This window comes from Phascolarctos cinereus, unplaced genomic scaffold (assembly GCF_003287225.1).
Source record: "Phascolarctos cinereus isolate Bilbo 61053 unplaced genomic scaffold, phaCin_HiC Scaffold_1;HRSCAF=81, whole genome shotgun sequence".
In the NCBI taxonomy this organism is placed as follows: domain Eukaryota; kingdom Metazoa; phylum Chordata; class Mammalia; order Diprotodontia; family Phascolarctidae; genus Phascolarctos; species Phascolarctos cinereus.
This window is the reverse complement of record NW_027555514.1, coordinates 20,347,028-20,370,417: the sequence shown is the minus strand read 5'-3', so window position 1 is coordinate 20,370,417 and position 23,390 is coordinate 20,347,028. Positions and strand designations below refer to the sequence as shown.

The window sequence follows — 23,390 nt, the reverse complement described above, 5'->3', positions numbered from 1 at the left end:
CTTTCCCCCTTTTTCTTTTTCCCTCTATTTCTTTGTGTTAGCAGTTGGGGCAGTTCACGTGATTGTGAAGGCAGGCCCTTCTTCTGTAGGAGACGCACTCCACTGCCATCTTTTTTCCAGGGATAATTATATGCCTTACATTTTAAGGATTATTATGAAGGACCCTATTTTCATTATGTGTGATAGATTTGCATGTTTGTGCTAAGCTAGGAATTTCGCTGGGCAGTGCATGTACTTGACCTCTAACCTTATATTAGATTTGTCTGTTCCTTATTGAGCTAATCATTTCCCTTGGTGATCCATGTACGTCATAGTTCCCATTAAATATTTCTCTCCCTTGAGCAAAATTACGACTTTGCTTTGTGTGGTTTAGCTGCCGGATGTTTTCATATCCAATGTTTGAAACATCCTCAAAGTACCACTGCCCAACAGATATGAGTAGCAACAGTCTTGATAAGATCAGTGAGAGATGAGGGGCAACCAGGTGGCTCAGTGAATAGAGCTCTAACCTTGGAATCAGGAGGACCTGAGTTCAAATTCAGCCTCAGACTCTTTTTTTTTAAGGCAATTGGGGTTAAGTGACTTGTCCAGGGTCACACAGCTAGTAAGTGTCAAGTGTTTGGTCTGAGGCTGGATTTGAACTCAGGTCCTCCTGACTTCTATCCACTGCACCACCTAGCTGCCCCCAAGCCTTAGACTCTTAACACTTACTAGGTGTGTGACCCTGGGCAAGTCACTTAACCCCAATCACCTCACTAAAAAGAAAAAAAAAATCAGTGGAAGATGGAGGAAATGTCTCCTCTGAAATCTCCTCTTCCAGCAGGCTCAATAACAAAGCCCCCAAGTCGTCATCAACCTATGGATAATGACTTTGGGGACAGGGATCAAGAACTTTGGTAACTAAAATATCATCCAGATTCCCTCCATCTTGTCCACGAGGTTTCCCTTTATAGATGTTCACCAATCACCCCTTTAACAATATAGTCTAGAATTTTACCAGGAAAAGAAGTCGAGTGCTGCCTGAGCTCTTCTCGCTCTGAATCCTGACAGCCTTTGACAAGCAATCAATACGCATGTCTACTAACTGGTCTTGGATTCATTTCCCAAGAAAGTAGCGGCATTTAAGAGGGAGAGTTCCATTTTTTTGGTGGGTGACTTTTTCTAATTTTCTGAAATGCAACATTTAAAAAATATCTTGTTGGGGTTTTCTTGTTTTAGAAGCCCTGCTCTGATGGACACATTTGTGGATATCCAAGAGGGATGTCAGGATGGTGAGAGAGATCTGGCTGGGGGAATTGGGGCGGGTCAGTCTGCACTAGGAATCCATTTGGTGGGGGAGGCACACAAGAGGAACTTCCTCCAATGCAGCACTGCCTGGGCCGCCCTCTGGCCGATGTCATCATACTGCTTTCTGCTGGCTAGCAATAGCTCTCCATTGGTTTGACGCTGCCAAGCTGCTCTCTGATACACTGGGCTTCAGCTGTCCAGCCTCCCTCGGTCAGCTGCTGCTCTCTACTGCCATCTGCTGGGGTTGTGGTGACTAGAAAGGGAAAGCTACAGCTCCTTTAATGAGCCGTACTTAAAATCCTGCCTCGGACACTGACTGACCTTAAGCACATCACTGAACCTGTTGTCTGTTTTCCCATCTGCAAAATGGGGATAATAATAGCAGCTGCATCCAGGAATTGTTGTAAGGATAAAATGAGCTAATAATTGTAAAGCAGTCTGCAAAACTTAAAGCACTAAATAAGTTACTATTATTTAGGGCATCACCACCACCACCACCACCACGGGTTCTAAACCACCACACCCAGTCAGACAGCAGCCAACAGGTTAGCAGAATGTCATAGGTTAAGATTATACATTTTCAATGAATTATTTGTCTGTGTCTGGGACTGACTCAAAGTCAGATAACATCTGACTTTATCAACATCAGATAACTAACTCAGCATTAGGAATGTCTAGTACCCACATCTGACTTTATCAACGTCAGATAACTAACTCAGCATCAGGAATGTCTAGTACCCTCTTTGGAGGCAAAAACAATACTATGTTTCCCTTCCCTGATGTGAATGACTCCATCTTTAAACCAGCTCCCATTCTACTGGAAAGCAAGCATCACACTGTTGGTCACAGACTGGAGATGATCACTACTGAGGTTCAAAGCCAGCTGACTAAAGGGGGTCAGTTGTAGCTTTCCCATTTTGGAGAGATCCAAAGAAAGCTAAGTCTAGACCAGACTTGTGAGCTGTCTTTGGTCCTGTGCACTGGTGCAGCACCTCTGGGATGGATCCTTCCCCTCCCCCATCCACCCATCCTCAGCCCCAGAAATGGCAGCTATGGAGTGGCACTAAGAGAGTCAGCCCAAGAAGCGGCAGCAGGCACAGGAAGCCATAGGGCAGCAAGATTTCCTGGACCCCGGCATGAAAAGAGTAGCAGAGGCATGCTGCAGTTACAAATGCTCTAACCCAGTGGTGTCAAAATCAAACAGAAACCTGGACCCCTACAGTGGCATATTGACTTAGCAAAACCACAAATCAATATTATCTATGTTGCATTGTTTTAATTTTTTTTGTTAAATATTTCCCAACTATATTTTCTGCTGTTACACTGGGAAACTTTGCAGCCACAGCGGTGAGTCTGACACTTCTGCAAAACCAGGCTGCTGCTGGGAAGGATGGAGCCACATACTTAGCCTCTTGGACAGAGAAGGGTCAATTTCTTGGACAATGTCCAGTTCTTCAAGAGTTCTGGGACCTAGTCTCCTAGACGGAGAAGAGGCAGTTTCTTGGACAAATTTTGATTTACTCAATAGTTCAGGGACCCAGTTGTTTTAAGAGAAAAGGTAAGAGTTCCTAGTTAGTGCCGCAGTCTTGGAGAGAAAGCCCTAGTCCTGGAGGAACAGAAAGGGACTAAGTCATGATATGGAAGGGAAAAAAATGGACTTCAGTCTCTGAAGTCGTCAGGGGTTATCCAGATGGTGTAGGTCCATTGGGAAATATGGTGAAGTGCTTCGATTCTGAAGTGAGTACTTTTCCCAAGGCTCTGACTCACCTGTAAAATGGAGCTGTACTAAATGTGCTCTAATGACCGTTCTAGCTCTAGATCAATGCTCCCTGTGGGCCCACATAACTTTCTCTCCCCCTAGACAGGTACCTGTTTAGCACCTTGTGCACTGTCTGCAGTTATGGTGTGGTTTAAAGCACTGGGCTAGCTTCTCCATGCCCACCACCCACTGCCTCATCATGTCCTTGCCATCAACACCAGTTCAACTGACACGGGCTTTGGAGTTCATCCAGCTTTACTCTCCCATTTTAAAGATGGGGAAGCTGAGTCCCATGTGGGGGGGGCAGTGACCTGAATTAGCTAGTGAATTTTCAATGAACTCAGAGGGAAACACAATAGATTGCAAAACTGAAAAGAAACATTTAAAGGCAAATACTTTAAAAATAAGTTTATTGTAACTAAACAATATAAAATCTGACAGATGTTTCAAAACATTCTTGCAAAAGAAGTAAAGCCCTGTCCCCCACCCCATCCCATCTTGTCTCAACTGATATACAGGATTAACTTGTTCAGAGTCATGACAACAACAAAAAACAATCAGCTTCTATTTGGTCGAACTCAGAGCACACCAAAATTTGATGTTCTAGGCAAAGTTTGGTAAGAGGGCCTAATGGAGAGAAATCAACAAACTACCTCACATAGTCCTCTAAGTTTATCCTCTTTTCTGTCTATTCTGCCTCCAAATGGGAGACCACCTGGGATGCTAACAAGTTCAACTATGAAACTGCAGAAGCTGAAGAGAGAAATACAAGACACGAAGCTGAACATTTATTTAAAAAACGAATGCAGGGAGATACCACTATGTACATTCTAGCCTTTGGCATATATTCTACCAAGTCCCTCCCCCTCCCCTTTATATACACCACTCCACCCATTCACTTGTTTACATTTACTTTAGCAATATATTTTTCTCCCGACAGACACTGATTGTCTGTGGCCAATTTCAAAATGAGGTAGATGGGCTGTCTGATGACATCCTACCAAAATTCCCACGTGGGCTACAGGAAACACGCATCAAACTGGCCTGGAAATCGGCACATCAGCTCTCTAGGAGCCACGGAAGTCTATATGACACCATCTTGTGCCTCATCACCCCTGGGAGACATGAGTCAAAACACGTGTATACACAGAGGTCTGTGTGGATTTGTGTGCGTGGTAGAATTTGTCATAGTTAAGAAAAGTGGAACAAATACTGAACAAAGTTTGTAAGAGCATGAAATGTGCTTAGAACAGGGAGGAAAGAGTCTCCAACTTGATCCCCAGGCATTTTCCGACAGCTCTAGCTCAGACTTCTTCCCTGTCACAGAAGGGATGGCATCACAGGGAAAAGGCAATTGCCCCGCTTTGGAAGAAACTTGACTTTCCCATTTAAGGGGAGAACCTGGCTTCTTTTTTATACCAAGGGGCTGGATGAGAAGAGCATGGAAGAAGGAATCAATGCATGCTTCAAAACTTAGCAGACTGGTCTATAAAATGCTCATTCAAACATGCGCCAGAGTGTCTTACGAGGTTGATGGGGAACTGTTACCATGAAAAACATGCAAATGGACAGAATATGCAGGCACAGTGGGCTGAATATCTGAGAGGATGGAAATCAGCACCTTGGAAGAAGAGAATGCTTATGGACTAGCAAAGGGCCCCAGTAGATTGGAACGAACCTACAAACGCCATTAAATGGCTGGGCTAGGGGAAATACGCATTTAAATCTCGAATAAACAATCAGCAGATAAGGGGGACAGTCCAGAGGCTGAGCTGGTTTCTCAACGGTGCCCAGCATAGACATAACACATGGATGGGCTGGTTGCAAGCTGAGGACACATTGCTGTCTAAGGGTTCTTAACCTGGGGGCGTGAACTTGCTTTTTTAACACCTAGATATACTGGTGTATTTCTATATAACTGGCTTTCTAGGAAATCCTATGTATTTTTATTTGATGCATTTAGAAAAAGTACTCTGAGAAGCAGTCTACAGGCTTTAGCCAGACTGCCAAAGGAGTCTATGACATACACAAAAATTGAGAGCCCAAGGTCTCCAGTGTCATACATAGTTAATGTCAATGAACTACAACCAATTCTATATCTCTTTAAAAAAAATCTAAATTTTAAATAGTAATCCAATCAATAATGGATCTTAGTCTCCTTACTTGTAAAAGGAGGGAGTTGGGCAAGATAACCTCTAAAGTTTCCTTCCAGCTCACACTCGGTTTAATTAATCTTTAAAATAAGGACTAATATTGAGGAGAACCCCCCCCCAACCACTCCAAGTAGCTTTAGAAACTTATGAGTAATATTTTAAGGGACTGCTTTTGATATTTTTCACAAAGATACTGAAATCCACTTAACTGACTTGTATGAGGATGCTGTAATTCAGCTTAGGAGAGCCCATGTTCATCCAAGATGCTGTCTTCTCTCTATGAGCCCCCAGTGGTGGGAGTCACAATAAAGTATAAGCACATTCCCAGGAGCTGAAGATTCCCAAAATGCTTCAGGCAATTCTCTTCACTGCTTGTGATCCTGTGAAAACCTGATGTCTCCCAGCCATTTGGAACTGGTCTAATCTTCCCCTTACCAGGAAGCTCGGACCAAAGCTGCTTTTCACTTCCATTAACATGGGTAAACCTCAACTCAGCCTTTACCCTTTGTTCTAAGTGATTGTTTTCACCCTTTACTGCAATGAATTGGGTTAACGCATGCCACTAATAGGATAATAATCTTTCCAGAAGCTCCTTCTTAATAGGAATGTGACCATGACCATGTTTACAGGATTATGTTATAGGCACACCCCTCAGCGTTACATCTATGGACTAGGGAGGCCTCAAGTGATTCCTTTGATTTTTGGAAATCCCTTGGGAGAGAGCTGGCAAGCGATGTGAGAAAATGAGTTTTAATTTTCTCATCACCCCTTGAATCTTACTACCAATGATATTACCAAGGGAATCTAACTTATTTATCAGATGTAGCTCTGAATGACTTCTGACTATTTCCAGTAATAAAGTCCATCCTTCAGGGACTACTGAGGATGTAAGAACTGGATGCAGGTGCTAAATATGTGAATAGTTCTTGAAACATTTTGAGGAACAGTAGTTCTGATGAAACAAAGGAATCACTGCCCCAAAATGGCGGCTCTGGAGAGCTGGTCCCATGATTGTCATGACGGTGGAATGACGGTTGTCGGCCATCACTCTCTTAAAGCAGCACTCTCAAAATAAGAAAACACAAGCTAAGTCCAAGAAGATGACTACACTAATCTGAACGTATACGCTCTAGTATGTTTGTGAAAAAATGAATCACAGGACTTAATGAGATCAATGAGTCATGTAAACTGGTGAAAGGCAGTCTGGGAAGCTGAGGCTTGGTCAGAGGACAAGAAGTCTGGTGGGGCCAGGAGAGGGAGAAGTAGTATAGTTGGTTCCTCTCTTCTGGTTAGCGACTGCCCTCTCACTCTCTCAGGGAGTGACGATAAACATTACAGAAGGTCAACTGTGCCCCAACTAAAATTAAGAATTTAATAATGAAGCCTTATAGATTCACACACACACATATATATATGTGTGTGTGTGTGTGTGTGTATATATATATATATATATATATATATGTATATATATACACATACATACATACATATATATGCGCACACACACACACATATATGTATATATACACATACATACATATATATATATACATATATGCACACACACACACACACACACACACACACACATATATATGGATGCTTATTAAAAGACAGAAGAGTCAGGCCTTCCTCCAGCTGAAGTTAGAACTCTGGGTGCTTCTAAAGATGATTTTCATCCAGGGAGTCCTGAGACCCTCCTTCATGCTGGTGAGGAAAACAGATCACAGGTTTGGAGCTAGGAAGGCCTTTAGACATTACTTAGCTCAACCCTCTCCCTTTACATATGGAGAAACTGAGATACTCAGAGGTGGAGTGACTGGCTCAGGGTCACACAGCTAGTGAGCGACAGACCCAGGGCTCGAATCCAGCTCTTTGGAGCCCTGAATGCTCTGCATACCCACCACACCAGGCTGCCTCAGTGAGTGGGTGGGTCTATTTCCCTTATTTTATAGAGAACAGAAATGAGGCTCAGCAAGTGGAGATGACCAGTGAAGCCCTCAGCAGCCTCAACTCATGGTCTTCAGTGCTGACATCAAGCCCCTCCACTTGGACAGAGAACAGCCAGGTGCTCGAAGGCAGCACGCACAAAGTCTCCAAATAGCCCCGATCCAGAAGAGCCTGAGTCGCGACCAAGCCCACCCTCAGGTGCGGCCCCTGTGCACCAGCACAGCGGGAACGGACAGTTTTGTTCGGGAATGAGAACAGGCTGCCGTACTTTCTCTATCAACAAAGCAAGCTTTCAGCTTCAGAGGAGGAGAAGCCCAGATCTGAGACTCCCCACAGTGGGTAAGGCATGGACAGGAAGCCCAAATTCTTCCTCTGTCCTCATGAGTGCGGCCGGCCTTGGGGCCTCTCTGCAGGCAGGGTGCTCCCAGGATCTGCGGCTGTTGAACCAGATAGCTCCTCCAATACAAAACAGCTTAGTGCATGTGGCTTCTCTCCAGCATCTCAGTGCTTTACCAGGAACAGGAACCAAGTTCCTTTAAACTAAACTCACTTGTTTGCTTAGAAATCCCCACCCGCCCACCCCGATGGGAATGATGTCCTTCTGCAGGAAGCTTTGGGAGAAAAGGAGGGCTCTGTGTGTGTGTCTCAGGGAGGCTTGTGTTCCTCTGGGAGGTCTGCCGCGAGGTCACTGTCCCCAAGCTGCCTTTGTGATGCTCATCTGCACGCAAACCAGATGGGAAACACAGAAATTGGGGAGCACACCTGCTAGGTGATCATCCCGTGAAGGAGAAGGCCTCGGCCCACTCACCCCAATGAGAGAGCAGGCCTCCATATAGGAGATGCATTCTAAGCATCACCTCCATCTGACTCAGTTTCTTCCACTGTAAATGGACACGGCACCTACATTACTCCAAGAGAATGCTGGGGAAGCCCTCTGTCGGGGAGAGCGTTACAAGAAGGTGAGCCGTGATGACCACCGCGGTTATTCCTGTTTCTTCCTGACTTCCCCTGGGGCAGGACCAGGTGGGTGTGGTGATCCAGAGAGGACAGGGCCATCCTCCGGGGTCTGAGCCCCCAGATACGTGGAGGATGCTCTGGGCCACAGCCAAGGAAGCATCCGCAGAGAAGGTGAAATAGGAGGAGAGAACAAAGGGGGATGGCGCCTCTGTTAGCATCTGTTTTCAATCATCTCAAAAACATTATTGGCTGAAGTCTGGGAGAGGTGCAAACAATCCCCTGCAAACGTTAATCTTTGTCAAAGAACTCATGCCCAGTTTAGCCTCTGAGATGAGGATGGTGAGGGCCGACCTCCTGGCCTCGTGTGGGTCGGTCAGAGCACACGCCAGGGCCCCCTGGACAATCTGGTGCCTGACGGGCCCTCAGAACCAGGACATAGCACCTGGGTCCTTACACACACAGATGTGCGGGCATTGGGAGTTTTGACACAGAAGGGTGGGGGGCTCCGCCTGGCCCCGTCACTTGCCAGGGGGAAGCAGGGGGAGGAAGGAGGAGGCTGATGGAAGTGAGCCTTGGAAAGCCAAGATCGGATCCCGTGTCATTCCCTGAAGTTGTGAGGAGGCACTGGTCCACGGTGGTCAGACCACTTCATTAGACTCCAGACCGTGGGCTTCATACAGGCTGTCCAGGACGTCCAGCTGCTTCTCCATGGCTGGCAGGTAAAGGTTCAGGTCTCTCTGCATCCCGAGGCTAAAGGCCTCTTTGCGATGGTCCCCTTCCCGGATGGTCAGCGCCGCCACGAAATCTTCGTAGGATGGAGCTGCCCTTAGTGCTAGCTGGAAGATAAAGGACTGTGAACACATGTTCTCCCAAGACACACACAGACAGACAGACAGACAGACACACACACACAAACATACCCACACAGAGATACATACAGACCTAGACAGCCACACCCACAAAGACACATGCACAGATGTGCATACGGAGACATACACGTGTGCACACACACATTTACACACAGACACATACACAAATACATACACACATTCACATACAGACATGCACACACCCTCACATTCATACACACACACACACAAAGACACACACACACACCCAGATACACTCATGCAGAGAGAACACATATACTCACCCAGACACCCAGATACACCCTCACAGACATGCACATGCACAGATCCTCACACAGAGACACACATACTCTGCTGGACAATTTTTCCTCTCTCTTGTCTTTCCCCTGATGTATAAAACCACATTCTGTGTGTAGGAAGGGAAGCTCAGGGATCTGAGAACCCACGTGGGGAAGAAAGCAAGGATGGGACAGCCAGCTCCCTCCCTCAGGCCCTGCATTCTCTTTGCTCGTACTTCGCCTCCTGGAGATGAGGGAGATCCAAGAACTCCAATAAAGCCAAGGTTCTTGGTCTTTTGTGGGCCCTGTCTCCTCCCATCCGTCCCGTGACAAGTCTGGTGAAGCCCAGGGGCCCCTTCTCAGAATAAGGTTTTAAATACATAAAATAAAATCCATCAGATTATGAAGGAATTCATTGTATTGAAATACAGTTATCAAAAGAAGGAGGAAAACCCTCACGTTAACAGATCCCGGGTTAAGACCCCTGGATTTTGCCCATTCCTGACATCTATAAAGACCAGACTGGCGCCCGCTGAGGGTCCCTTCTGGCTTTCAGTTTCTGTGATTCCGACATCTCTAAAATCCTGCACAGTCACCGTGATGTGGCTGGGAATACCAGGGTTGGGAGGCCACTTCCCCACAGTGACGGTCATCGGTGATATCATTAGCCACAATTGATGGACTGATCATAGACTAGAACCGTAAGGAACTTTAGCCACCATATAGCCCAGTCTTCTCTTTTTACACATGGGGAAACTGAGGCCCAGAGCAGTGGAGAGGCTGGTCCAGGGTCATACAATGAGTAAGCTGGAGGGTTGTGTTTGGACCCAATTCTTCTGCTGCCAATACCACTATCCTTCTACTGTGCCAGGGGCCACCCCACCTGTATGACAATTCTTCATGTATTTCTTTCATTTAACAGCTCTGGGCCTGTTTCCTTATCTGTAAAATGGGAGTGATAAAAACACCTGCAGTACCTACACCTCAGGTATTTGAGCCAGAAGGTCCTTGGGCCTCCAAAGGGCAGGTGTATCGATTTTAGGGGGAGTCTGTGAAATGGGGCAGGAAGATTTATATTTTGATTTCCATGGGCTTGGTTTCCTATGCAATCCTGTGTATTGCATTCATTCATTTATTGCTTTTAGAAACATGATTCTGAGAAGGGGTCCAGAGGTTTCACCAGATGACTACCCAAGGGGTCCAGGGCACACAAGACCCCGGGTCTGGTCCATTCAAAGAGAAGGAACCTGACGCCAGAAGGGAGAGTGTTCACCCTACTTTGTCCAGGTAATCCAAGACAGGATTTGGACACTTTCCATCCAGCCCTGGTGCCTTCCAGCTTATGTGCGGGGTTCAAATGACATAACACTCCGAGGGTCAGAGATTTCAAGCTGAAAGGGACCTTGATGGTCACTGGGCCCAGCTCACTGAGAGGTCTAAGCAGGATTGAATCCAGGTCTCCTGGTCTCCAAGTGTGGAGCTCAATCACCTAGCTGTCTCACATCTTATGAAGTCCTGAGTTGGAACTGAACCACTGACCTAAGAGTACAAGGCAAAGCTGATGTGCTCTTTTGTATTAGTGATCATGACCGGAGATAACTACAAAATTGGTTTCCTTAACATTCATAGGCTGGAAGCCCCATCAAGGTCATGGAGCCAAGGCCTTCATTTTAAAGATTAGGGACCAGAGGCAGATGGAGGACACACAGCTGTTCAGTGTCTGAGGCAGGATCTGAACCTGGGTCTTTCTGGCATGGCATCTTCTCTTACGGCCCCCCTTCCACTAAGGCTGCTCACAGTGCTTGAGTCAATCCACCTCTGTTAGTAACAAGAGCGTCCATGCCAAAAGACGCCTGCCCACTAGGCACAAGATGGAGTCGCCAGGGAGTGGCTGCCATCTCTGTCACCGCGTGGCTCGTGTGAATGGTTCTAGGTTAGCGGGGCAGCCCCTGGGGAAAGATGCCCAGGCGCCTCTGGGGCTCCTCCCTCCTCTGCCCCCTTCTTTTCAGCCAGGATGGGCCGGCCAACCGGAGAGAAGACAGATGGCAAGGCCAGAGCCCAGAGGAAAGAGCCTCTGGCCAGAAGGCGTCATGATCTGGGCGTTCTTAACGAGGCTCTGGGACAATGGGGAACATGGGACCGGCCCTCGTCTTACAGAGGAGGAGACTGAGGCCTCACCAGAGGACGTCAGAGGCCGTTGTACAGATGAGGAGACTGAGGCCCAGAGTAACGCTGAGTGTGGCAGGAACCACCTCTAGCAAAAAGATTTCCAACGCTCTCTGAAACCAAGGTAACTTTTTCTGGGGGCACCGATACAGTGATGGGGGTGGGTGGGTGAGGGGAGGCTCCATGTGACCGGCCATGGGATCCAGCCCATGCCTGGGACCAGTACCCCCCAGCAACAACAAGAGGTTGCCTCAAGGTTAACTGACTTGTCCAGAGTCACAGAGATTTGCCCCTGGGTCTGCTGACCCTCCCTTTCCACTGCACTGTGGGGAAGTGAGCAGATCACAGGATTCTGGAGCTAGGTGAGCCTTCAAGATCTGATCGGGGCGCTCTGCCTCCCTGCCCGTGCCTCAGTTTCCCCAGCTTTAAAACGAGGGGCTTGGGCCCAAAGGCCTCCAAGGTCTCTGCTGGGTCTCGATGTAGGATCCCCCTCCTGAGACACAGAGGGGCCGCAGCCTGGGGCAGCCCCCCAGCATCCTGACCCTGGCTCTCCCAGCCCTACGGATCCTGCTCGGCGAGCCTGGCACGGTGGGGGGGCGCCCACAGCAGACGCTGAAACGACCACTCACCGCAAAGACGCCTCGAACCACCCATCCGTGGTGCTGCCGCAACGTCTTGCCGTAGGCATTGTCTTTAAAAAAGAAACACAAACAACTCTGTGAGAAACTCTCCCCTGAGGACTGACGGTTCTACATGCATGTGTGTGGAAACAAACGTGACGAATCAAAAGCCCATGGGGAAAAAAGATCAGCTGACGTGGCTGGAGACGTCCACACTGTCAGTCATGGGGAGAAGCGAGGCCTCTGAATGAAGGAGGTGGCCAGGAGGGCTCAGAGTGGGAACAAAGATCTGGCTGAGTAAAACTGCCGCGAATCAGAGCCAAAACACAAGGAAAGAAGACAAGGTGGGGGCAGGGAGGAGGTCTCAAGAAAACCCCAAATTCTATGAAATAAGGTACAAAAATGGCACTCTGCAAATCACATCGGGAAACAGCTAACAAATGTCACCAACATTTGGACCCATTATTTATTTCTTGAGGAAAAAGCGACGAAAGACAGCAGAACTCTGACGAACGGCCAACTTCCCCCATGAAGCAGGCCTTCCTCTGTCTGCCAAGAGGCGGTGGACTACTGGTGCAGAGCGAGGCGTATGCCTTCAGCCACAGCCGAGGTGACACTTTTGCTGAACGATTGAACTTTTCTTTTTTAAACGAGGATGAGTCCTACTGGAGGGCAGGGACCGCCTTCTCCCTTTGTCTGCATCCCCAGTACGAGACAGTAAGGGGACAGGCAAAGGAAGAGGCATTTATTTATTTATTTTAACTTAAAAACATATTTTTTTATTTAACTTTTTTTATTTTTTCCATATGCTTTTGAGTTGAAAATTTTTCTCCCTTTTCCTCCCCCCCCCACCTTCCCCAAGACGGCGCACAATTTGATATAGGCTTTACATTTACATACCCATTAAACATATTTTCACATTAGTGAAGTTGTAAGTAAAAATTAAAACCAATACAAGGAACCATCAGAAAGATGAAACAAAACTCAACAGAAGGTAAAAATAAGTGATAGCGATTTGACTTCCATAGTTCTTTCTTTGAATGTGAACAGCATTATCCATCCTGAGGCCTCTCATAATGCTGAGAAAGGTTCAGTTTAACAATCTTAGTCATTGCATGACATGGCTGTTGTTGTGTACAAAGTCCTCTTGGTTCTGCTCACTTCACTCAGCATCAGACCATATGGGTCTTTCCAGGTTTTTCTGAAGTCAGCCTATTCATCATTTCTTACAGCACAATAGCATTCTATTACATTCATATACCACAACTTGCTCAGCCATTCCCCAATGGATGGGCATCCTCTCAATTTCCAATTCTTTGCCACCACAAAAAGAGCTGCTATGTATATTTTTGTACATATGGGTCCTTTTCCCATTTGTTTGATCTCTTTGGGATATAGCCCTAGAAGTGCTATTGCTGGATCAAAGGGTATGCACATTTTTGTAGCCCTTTGGGCATAGTTCCAAATTGTTCTCCAAAATGGTTGGATCATTTCACAACTCCACCAACAATGTATTAGCGTTCCAATTTTCCCACATCCTCTCCAACATTTATCATTTTCCTGTTTTGTCATGTTGGCCAATCTGATAGGTGTGATGTGGTACCTCAGAGTTGTTTTGATTTGCATTTCTCTAATCAATAACGATTTAGAGCATTTTTTCATATGACTATAGATGGCTTTAATTTCTTCATCTGAGAACTGTCTGTTCATATCCTTTGACCATTTATCAATTGGGGAATGGCTTGTGTTCTTATAAATTTGTCTTAATTCTCTATATATTTTAGAAATGAGGCCTTTATCAGAAAGACTGGTTGTAAAAATTCTTTCCCAATTTTCTACCTTCCTTCTAATCTTAGTTGCATTGGCTTTGTTTGTGCAAAAACTTTTCAATTTAATGTAATCAAAATGATCCATTTTGCTTTTCACAATGTTCTCTGTCTCCTGTTTGGTCAGGAAGAGGCGTTTATTAAGTCCCTGCTAAGTAAGCACTTTGCAAAGCATACAGCCAGTGTTTGCTGACTGACAAGAGGGTGGGAGGTGGAAATGTTTGTGAAGAGGCAGGTGCAGGATGTGGAAACGGACGGAGGTGGGGAGTGAAGGTGCCAATCGAGCAATCGGCATTTCTTTAGCTGCTTACTACGTGCACCCCCAAACCATCCCAGCCCTCAAGGGGCTCACAGTTGGACGGGGCAGACGATGTGCAAATGATAAGTCCCCCCGTATCCGTGACCGGCTGCACGTTCTTGGGCCTCTGCGACACACTAATAAAGCGGTGGGGGGTTCTAACCGGGGCCGTGAGCTTGCCTTTGAAAATGTCCTGAGGACTGCGTTTCCTTAGTCACCCTCTGCATGTGGAAGCATCCTCCCGAGGAGGGCCCAGGCTTCACTGGATGTGCCAGATTCTAGACTCCCCAAAGGGGTCAAACTCCTGCAAGGGGGGAAGCTCCCTTTGATTCTAGGAGGGCTGCCACCGTCTGATAAACTCAGCGTGAAGGCGACCCTGCTTTCCCCTCGCTTTCCCTGTGAGGCCGACGAGCCTCCGAGAGGGGCTTACTGAGGGTCAGACAGCTGGATCCCGGCAAAGTCCTGGCTAACGGCCAGGTCGACCCTGAGCCTGGTGCAGGGAAAGACCTCACTGCCAAGAATTCCCATTCATTTGTAGGGAAAATAGAGGCCTGCTTCCTAAAGGGGAGGCAGTTAAGGTCTAAAAGAAACAGAGTTTGTGCCTTCTCTCACTGGCTGTGGTGGCCCAGGAAGACCCGATGCCCATCAGACAGCAGCTCAGGCACACCATGGATGAAGGGCCGGACTTGGGGTCAGGAAGCCCCGCGTTCAGATCCTACCTCAAATACTGCGTGTCCATCTATGTGACCCTGGGAAAGCCACTCAATCACCCCTTGCCTCAGTTTACCCATCTATGAAATGGGGATGATAGTGGCTCACCATTAAGGCACTGAGACTCAGCTGGGCCACCAGGGGAGGCTCTGCTTTTTCTAAAACTCAGCTGGACGTGGGTCACGGCCCTCAGGCCCACCACTTGGCTGTGAATCAGAGAAATCCAAGCTGAGCTGACAAAGTTAACCTCAGTGCCCAGATGTAAAAGGCAAAATGAAAAAAAAAATGAGACCTTGCCCTCAGGGAGCTTCCGCTCCACGGCAAGGCTGCATTGTCTGAGCAGATGCATACACAGGTGCTGGTTTTTACAGGAAGAATGCCAACAGCAAGGTAGGGTCAGCAAAGGCTTCCTGTAAGAGGTAGCAAATGATCTGAGCCTCTAATGGAGCCAGGGATTCTAAGAGGTGGAGGGGAGGGGACAGCCTGGGCAAAGGTAGGGAGGTGGGAGAGGAGACACTGACTTCAGGTAAGAGCCAGTAAGCTGGTCTGGGTGGACGACAGACCCATGTAGCATGGGATGCATCTGGAAGGGCAGGTTGGATGGAGGGCTCAGTCCTCTGCCACGTTAAGGTCTTATAGAGAGAAACCTTGATGGGGACATGACTTCACGAAGGCACAGGACCTAAGTTCCATTGTACTGACAGAGTGTGCATTTTGTATGTGCTTAGATGGCCCAGCGTCTTTCACTTCTATGGGTACCTGTCTCCCTCAACAGAATGGAAACTCCCTGAAGGCAGGGAGGATTTCATTTCTGCATCCCCAGTATTGCCAACACCGTGCCCAAAGGCTGCTGTCCTATCGGACTTGGATTCCACTGTTTTCAGTTAAGAAAGGCCCAGAAGACGGGGCAGCGAGGTGGCGCAGTGAATAGAGCACTGGCCCTGAAGTCAGGAGGACCTGAGTTCAAATCCAGCCTCAGACCAAACACTCGACACTTACTAGCTGTGTGACCCTGGGCAAGTCACTTAACCCCAATTGCCTAAAAAGAAAAGGACTTAGAAAGGCCTAGAAGAGGCCCCTCTATTCTGACCCCCTAAATGCTGGCTCCTCTCCTGTCTGTGCGGGTTCTTCCTATCGAATCTGTCTTCAGAGGAACAGCCCCCCACCCCTGCCCTGCCCTCGCTGAGATGCTGCTGACCTCGGCTCAGACGACATCTCCCTGCCATGGTCGGGTCCCACTGATGGAGGGGTGGAGGCCTGGGTCTTCCCGATGATCGAGCAAGCTTCAAAAGTAGGTGACATTTAGGAGATTTGGGCAGCAAAATGCCAAGGAATCCCTTCCTCTCTCCACTCACTTAGCACGATTTTTTTAAAAATTTGAAATGTGAGCTGAACACCAAATAAAACAATCATTTCCACATATACTGTAGAATTAGGAGGAAGTTTTGTACATGGAACTGTGAATCCTCTTCTGAAGAGCTTGCCTTTCACACAGATAACAGATTCAATGTGGGGCTTTCAAAGCTGTCCGGACAGTCTGGGTCTCCTTGTGGCCTGCCTTCTGTTTTCTTCTGTACATTCTAATTCTTTTCCTTCCATTGAAGAAACAATTCTAAACTTCAGCATCAACTAAAACAAGCACTTTCAGATACTTTGCAGAACAGGGGAGAATGTGGTATGGGAAACTCTGACTCTTTTACCCCGAGCGAGATTTTCTTCTTACCTATTAGGTACATTCAACACGGAACTTTCAAAGCTGTCCAGATACTCTGTGTCTCCTTCTGGCCTGCTTCCATGCCCTCCACTACAGCACGCTGCTGCTCCCTAATTTCTATCTGGGACAAAAAAGGGGTCTCCTTAGTGGTGAGTGGGGGCATCAGTGAGGGAGGGGGACATGCCTTGAGCCCCAGAATTGTGAGAGGTTACTCTGCGGACACAAATACTTTCGATTCTGATCTCTGCAGATTGAATGGGAGGAGGCAGTGCTAACAGGACTAAGGAGGTGGCAGCCCCTGGTCAGAGCACATCTGGAGGGTTGTGGTCCCTGCCAGGTTCACATTTCAGCAAGAATGTCAATAAGGGGGAGAATATTCAGAAGAGGGCAATCAGCATAGCGAAGGGGTTCAAGCATTAGTCATGGCTGAGAGAGGGGAGATGGTCCCTGGGCCGGCAGGGACCAATCCCACCAATTGGGTCAGAAAAGCAGGAAATGAACCCATTTGCTCCTTGAAACAAGATGAAAACTTAACCCTGTCCCCAAATCAAGGGAAGTCCTGAGGCAGCATCTCCGCCTAGGCTCTTTGAAGGCCAGGGTTGCCTTGATTCTCTCGGAGCTGGGAGGGTCCTCAGAGGCCAGCAAGTGCAGATTTACAGGGCAGGGAAATGAGGCTGAGTGGCCCAGAGGCCCTCTGAAAGGAGCTAGTAAACTTTCCCCTGGCCATCCATGGCCACAAAGAGTCTGCCATCTATGCAAACAATCCCTTCATCAACTCTTTTAATCTGCCTTCAAAAGAAAAAACAAACAAACAAGCAGATGCCTGCTTTGGAGGGTCCTCTGAGTTAATTCAAGACCAAAACAAATGCTGCCTTCCTAACTGTGCTGCATCACACAGATGTGGGGAGTCATTAAACAAATGTACCTAACAAGAATGAAAAGCAGGCAGTGCAAGACAGCAGATATAAAAGTGAATTGATGGTGGGCCATTTCAGCACTGGCTCGGTGGGGAGGCCTTTTATATCATGGCAAAGAGGTAGAGCCTCAGAATTAAATTAAGCACATGAATGTTATGTCTGCTGAGAAGTCACACGGACAAACTGAGGAAGGGGGAAAGAAAGCTTCCAGACTATTCCTACCCCAGGTCATGTGGCTGATGGTCCTTGTCTTGAGAAAGCAAGTAAGTGATAAACCCAGTCTGGAAACACAGACTCACATTCTACCAACGACCAACTCGTGATTAATAATAATGATGAAAAAATAAAATGGCGTGGCGCCGACTTACTGAGGGCCGTCTGGATATCCTTTTCTCCATTCTTCACTTCCGTCAAGAAACCCTTCAAAAACTTCAGTCCTCTGTGGTGGGGAAATAAAACAGGAGGATGGAGCAGTCCGTGTTTGGTGGTCAAAGGCTACTGGTGCTAGGAGGGGCCTTCAGAAAAGGAGTCAAATTGAGGATTGTTGGGAGGAAAGGTTTCCCAGTGAGTGATCCCAAAGAGGAACAGGCGGCCTTGGGAGTGCCGGCCGAGGCTGGATGACCACTGGCTGGGGACGTTGTCAGGGGAGCTCATCCTCAGGCATGGGGTAGACTAGATGGCCTCGGAAACCCCTTCTGGGGTTTAGGGATTAGCCCAACCCCCTAATTTTAAAGATAAAGGATATGACACCCAAAGGTCCCATGGTCAGCAAGGGCCTAAGCTGGGCCGTAACAAATGAGGAAAGTGAGGCCCAGGAGAGTGACTCTCCCAAGGGCAAACAAGAATGAAGTACTAGTGCTATAATACAAACCCAAGTCCTCAGAATATAAGCCCCTTCAGGGCAGGGATGGTTTCACTTTGGGGCCTAGCACCTAAGAGGTATTTAATCAATGCCTGCTGGCTAATGGATTGACTCCCTATCAGATCATTATCAGGATGATGACAAGAAGTCCTGTCTCAAGTTACCCACCAGAGCTGACTGTCCTTTTGTGAATCAGGTCCTATGCGAAGCATTGCCCCTGGTTAGTAAAAACCTTCCCAGACCAGCTCAAGGGCAGCGCCAGGGTAGGGCTGTCCCGAGGCCTCTCCTTACCTCTTTAGCCACAAGAGGGCCTCCGTGGCCGAGTTCCTGACCTGAGCTACGTCCGCCCTCACTTCATGCAGCACGATCTTTTGGAGGGTGGTAAACTCTTCCTTGTTGGTGATGTACTTCTGATTAACTTTCTGCGGGAGAAGAGAGGGAGGCACGTCAGTGATGGAACCCAAGTCAAATGGGAAGCAGTTTGGGGCCTGAGAGGAAGCAGGCTGCCAAGAAATGAAAGTTAGGGGAAGCAGCGTGGAGAGCCCCTAGGGACCTGGGTTCAAATCTTGGCTCTCCCACTTTCTGTCTATATGGCCTCAAAAAATCCCAACCTCGATGGGTCTCAGCTTCCTCACTCGTAAAATGAGGCTGGGTTGGGCACTGTGGTACAGCAGGAAGTCAGAATATTTGGGTCCAAATCCTACCTTTGATGGTTAATGTCTATATGATCTTGGGAAGCCTCCCCTTCCCTGAATTCACTTTCCTTATCCTTAAAATAAGAGGTTTGGATTCGAGGATTTCCCTTCCTGCTCTAAGACCTGAGGATGATCAGGCTGAAGTTTAAACCAGGTTAAAAATTATGTAAAATGTGTGACCTTGGACTAGTCATTTAACTGGCCAAATCAAGAAAGGCGCTTGGCCTCCATGTTCCCTTCCAACCCAAGGTCTAGGACCCTTTGACTTTCTTCTGCTGAGCTGGGCTTTCAATGCTTTCTTCAAAGAGATCTCTCAGGGGCAGCCAGGTGACACAGTGGATGGAGCATGGGCCCTGAAGTCAGGAGGATGTGAGTTCAAATCCAGCCTCACACCTTGACACGTACTAGCTGTGTGACCCTAGGCAGTCACTTAACCCCAACTGCCTTAAAAAAAGCCCCCCAAAACAAACAACCCCCCCCAACAACAAAGAGATCTCTCACAGCTGCCTGGGAGACAGGAGGAGCTGGGAAACTCGGCACCGTTCTGAGAAGTGGCGCCCACACGACTGTTTCCTGTTCCTCCTGGGGCTCCGAGCCGAGCCAGGGCTGAACAGTGGTTCCAATTTGCACTTCTTAAGTCTCTTTTCCCAGCACCAGGGGAGGGAGGGTGGGGATGGCAAAAGAATCCCCATCCTCCCCTGCCGGTCCAAGCCTTGACATCCAGATGGGGAAGGCTCCTTCTGAGCATCAGAAGAGGACTCATCCACTCATTTCGGAGGTGAGGAGGTAGAAGCCCAGAGAGGTCCAGTAACTTACTCAAGGTCACACAGCTGGTTAATGGAAGAAGCAGCTGGAAGGCCTGGGTCTCTGTGCGCTCCCTGAGGGACAGTGCCCTAATTCACTGTGCAGACACTAACTGGGCAGCATCAGTGGGGCCTGGAGTAGAATCTCATGGATTCACTTCTGGATGTGAAAAGGGAAAAACTCCAGGTGATATCTAGGCCATACACATATATTAAGTGCCTTCTGTATGCCAAGCACTGTGGACACAAAAACAAAGATGAAAGACAGCCCAAGCCCTCGTGGTGACTTTGGACTCAATACACTCACTGGCAAGTGTAATCTTGGGCAAGACGCTTCTCTGCTCTGGGACTCAGTTTCCTCCTCTGTCAAATGGGGGAGGGGTCATTTTGGATGACAAGATTACAGATCTGGGTCAATTAAACACCTGTCAGGAGACAGACACTGTACTGGGGACAGAAAGACCAAAAATTTTAAAAAGGCTCTTACCCTCAAGGGGCTTCCAATCTACTGGATGATATGACATGAATACATGTAAGTTAGTCAATACAAAGTCATTGTGAAAGGGAGAGATCATTCTTAAGTAGGAGATGAAGAAATGCTTCCAAGAAGAGTCTTAAAGGAAACTAAGATTATAAAAGGCAGAAGAAGGGCAGCTAGGTGGTGCAGTGGATAGAGCACCAGCTCTGAAGTCAGGAGGACCTGGGTTCAAATCCGGCCTCAGACCAAACACTTGACACTTACTAGCTGTGTGACCCTGGGCAAGTCACTTAACCCCAATTGCCTTAAAAAAAAAAAAAGTCGGAAATAAGGAAGGAGTGCACTCCAGGTACCAGGCACGGCTTGTACAAAGGTACAGAGGCTTGAGATGACATGCTGGGGTGGATAAAAAGCAACACACAGGCAAGAAAGCCACATGAGGAAGCAGCCATTCCCCTGCACATCGGGCACACATGAAGGCTTAGCTGCTGAACACCTACCTGGTGTGGGATGTGTGGGACTTGCAGACATGAAATACAGACACTCTTCCACCCCTTCACTATAGGAGATGTCATTTTCTTAGGTACCACTGCATACTTCTGAGCTGATTGATCTATTTATTTTGGCTAGGCAATGGAGTTAAGTGTCCAGCGTCTGAGGCCACATTTGAACTCAGGTCCTCCCAACTCCAGGGCCGCTGCTCTATCCACTGCGCCACCTAGCTGCCCCCCGACTTTGCTTTTTTAATCACAATCACAAAATGTTAAAACAGGAAGGAAACCTGTGAGCCCCTTTGGTCCCACTTCTTAAAGACAAGGGATCTAGGCCCAGAGAGGGCAAGTGATCTGCCTGGAGTCACACAGCCGGTTAGTGACTCAGCCACAGTCAGAGCCCCTGGCCCTGGGCTCTTTGTCCTTTATTTAAAACGACGGGTATGGAGGGACAATCACACTTACCTTAATATTTCCAACAAGGTCCATTTTAACAGGAGCAAAGACTGTCGGGCCAAGTTTATCTAGAAGGAGAGAGGGGAAATGTGTTATTTTTTTCCTTCTGAATTAGTCAGGGGCATTTTCAAGCCACCCCGCTCCACAAGCTGCTGGGGTGTCCAGAGGGCTGAGGATGCAAAGACATGTAGGGTCCTGCCCTCAAGGGGCTGACATTCCACTCTAAGAAAGAACATGCACCTGCTGACTGGTCAGTGATTCTGAAGGAGGCAGGGGGGTCAAGGGGAAAGAGTACTGGAATCACAGGTCCTGGATTCAAATCCTGACTCTGATGCTGCCAGGTGACCTCAGACAGTCCACCTCATCTCCCTGGGCCTCAGTTTCCAACTGGCCTTCCGGCCCTAGAGCTGGGATCCTAGGACTTTGCCCCAACTAATTACGTGATCCTGAAGTCAGTTTCCTGGTAGAACCAAAAGCACTAAACCTGAAGAGGCACAGAGGGTCTCTAGGCCCCCCTACCCAGATTTTCCCATCAAGGTAACCTTCCTTTAAACATCCTGGAAGTCACTTGGAAGACGGCTCTCAAATCTGGAGCGAGGAAGACGAGCAAAAACATAGCCCACAGTATTTGCCAACGAGAAGGGGATGTCCTGTGTCATTAATGCACCTCCTACCCTACGTGCTTTGTTTGTCTTTGTCCTAACTTAATTATCCATCTCCAAGCTGTCTCCTTCTCCGTGTGAGAGAATGTAAGGTCCTTGAGGCCAGAGACCTTTTTTCCTCTTTTGTCTTTGTATCATCATTAGGGCCTAAAACATTGATTGGCATGCAGTAGGTACTTAATAAATGCTGGTTAAATCAATGAATGATTTCCCCCCAAGAACTGCATATCCTTTAATTCTCATTTCCTTTGGGTAGGTCACATAGTGACAACACCAGCATCCATGAGATACCCAGTCCAAGCTCATCACAGTCTAATGAAGACTTATTGAGCACCTACTGCAAACAAGCCATAAACGTCTGCCAGATTCGTACTCTGTATAAGGTCCTGTATGAGGCTCTGGAGATAAAGATGAAAAGCGTCGTCTTACCTCAGAGGAGGGACAGGAAGTGGAAAGGATGAGGACAGCAAGATGTAAACAGGCGGATGTGATACAAGGCATGGAAGATTCAGGGTTTTTTGTTCCGACCAGATTTCACAGGATCCCAGATTTAGAGATGGACAGGACCTCAGGGGTCATCTGGTTCAACACCCTCATTTTACAGATGAGGAAACTGAGGAGCAGAGAGAGGCGGTGCCTTGCCCAGGGTTGCACAGGTAAGGGTGAGATGATGCCTTTAAACTCTGACTTCACAGCCAATAAGGGGCCTTCCTGGAGTTCTTCACCTCTGTGCTCTGGCATCACCCCCCTCAGCTCCCACCAGGACCACTGCAATGGCTGCCGGGCTCTGCCGGCCCCAGTCTCTCACCACTCTGGCTCCTCTTCCATCCAGCCACCAAGGTAATTTCCCCAAGGCCTGGGCTGCACCAGGCGCCCCCTCCCCCTTTCCTGTCTTCTTACCCTTCCTTCCCCAACGCGCTCCCTCTGACCCAGTCACAGTGGCCTCCCACTCCATGAACAAGGCCCTCCATCTCTTGGCTCCGGGTGTTTCCTCTGGCCACCCATCCCCCAGGCCTGGAGGGCTCCCCCTCCTCTGCTCTGACCACTGACCTCCCACCCCAGCCCCTCCTAAAGCTCGTGCTTGATTACTTGCTATTTACCCTGCGGACAGCTTACTCGGTCTATGTCTGTCTGGCCCCCCTTCAGACTGCAAGCTCCTCGACGGCAGAACAGTCACCTGCCTCTTCTTCTACCCCCACTGCTTAGCACAGTGCCCGGCACACAGCAGGTGCTTAACAAATGCTTGTGTCTCTTCCCCCTTCCCTTTGGCAGCCTCATGAAGCTTATAGAGACCTTCTCAGAGACCGTCTGGGAGGCATGCAGTGAAACACAGAGGATTCCAAAGGAAAGCGCATGCATCCTAATGCACACTTATCCATCCACCCGCGGGGCCGTGGACCCCAGCTCTGCGGGCCCTGGTGGGAAAAGGGAGATGAGA

General features: G+C 48.1%; 1 protein-coding gene across 2 annotated transcripts in view; it reads right to left on the bottom strand.

Annotated features, from left to right (window-relative positions):
- Positions 1-7,723: 7,723 nt before the first annotated feature.
- Positions 7,724-23,390, bottom strand: part of PLEKHA8 (pleckstrin homology domain containing A8) — a 52,861-nt gene continuing 37,194 nt past the window's right edge. The window contains exons 10-14 of one of the 2 annotated variants that reach the window (XM_020993353.2): positions 21,300-21,358; positions 18,659-18,789; positions 17,874-17,944; positions 12,049-12,110; positions 7,724-8,942 (exon numbers count right to left, since the gene is read on the bottom strand). In XM_020993353.2, coding sequence (XP_020849012.1) covers positions 8,745-8,942; positions 12,049-12,110; positions 17,874-17,944; positions 18,659-18,789; positions 21,300-21,358 — 521 coding nt within the window. In that variant the 3' untranslated portion in view covers positions 7,724-8,744. Of the gene's footprint in view, positions 8,943-12,048; positions 12,111-16,597; positions 16,710-17,873; positions 17,945-18,658; positions 18,790-21,299; positions 21,359-23,390 lie in introns of those variants that run through there. The other variant, XR_002325875.2, reaches the window with a different exon arrangement.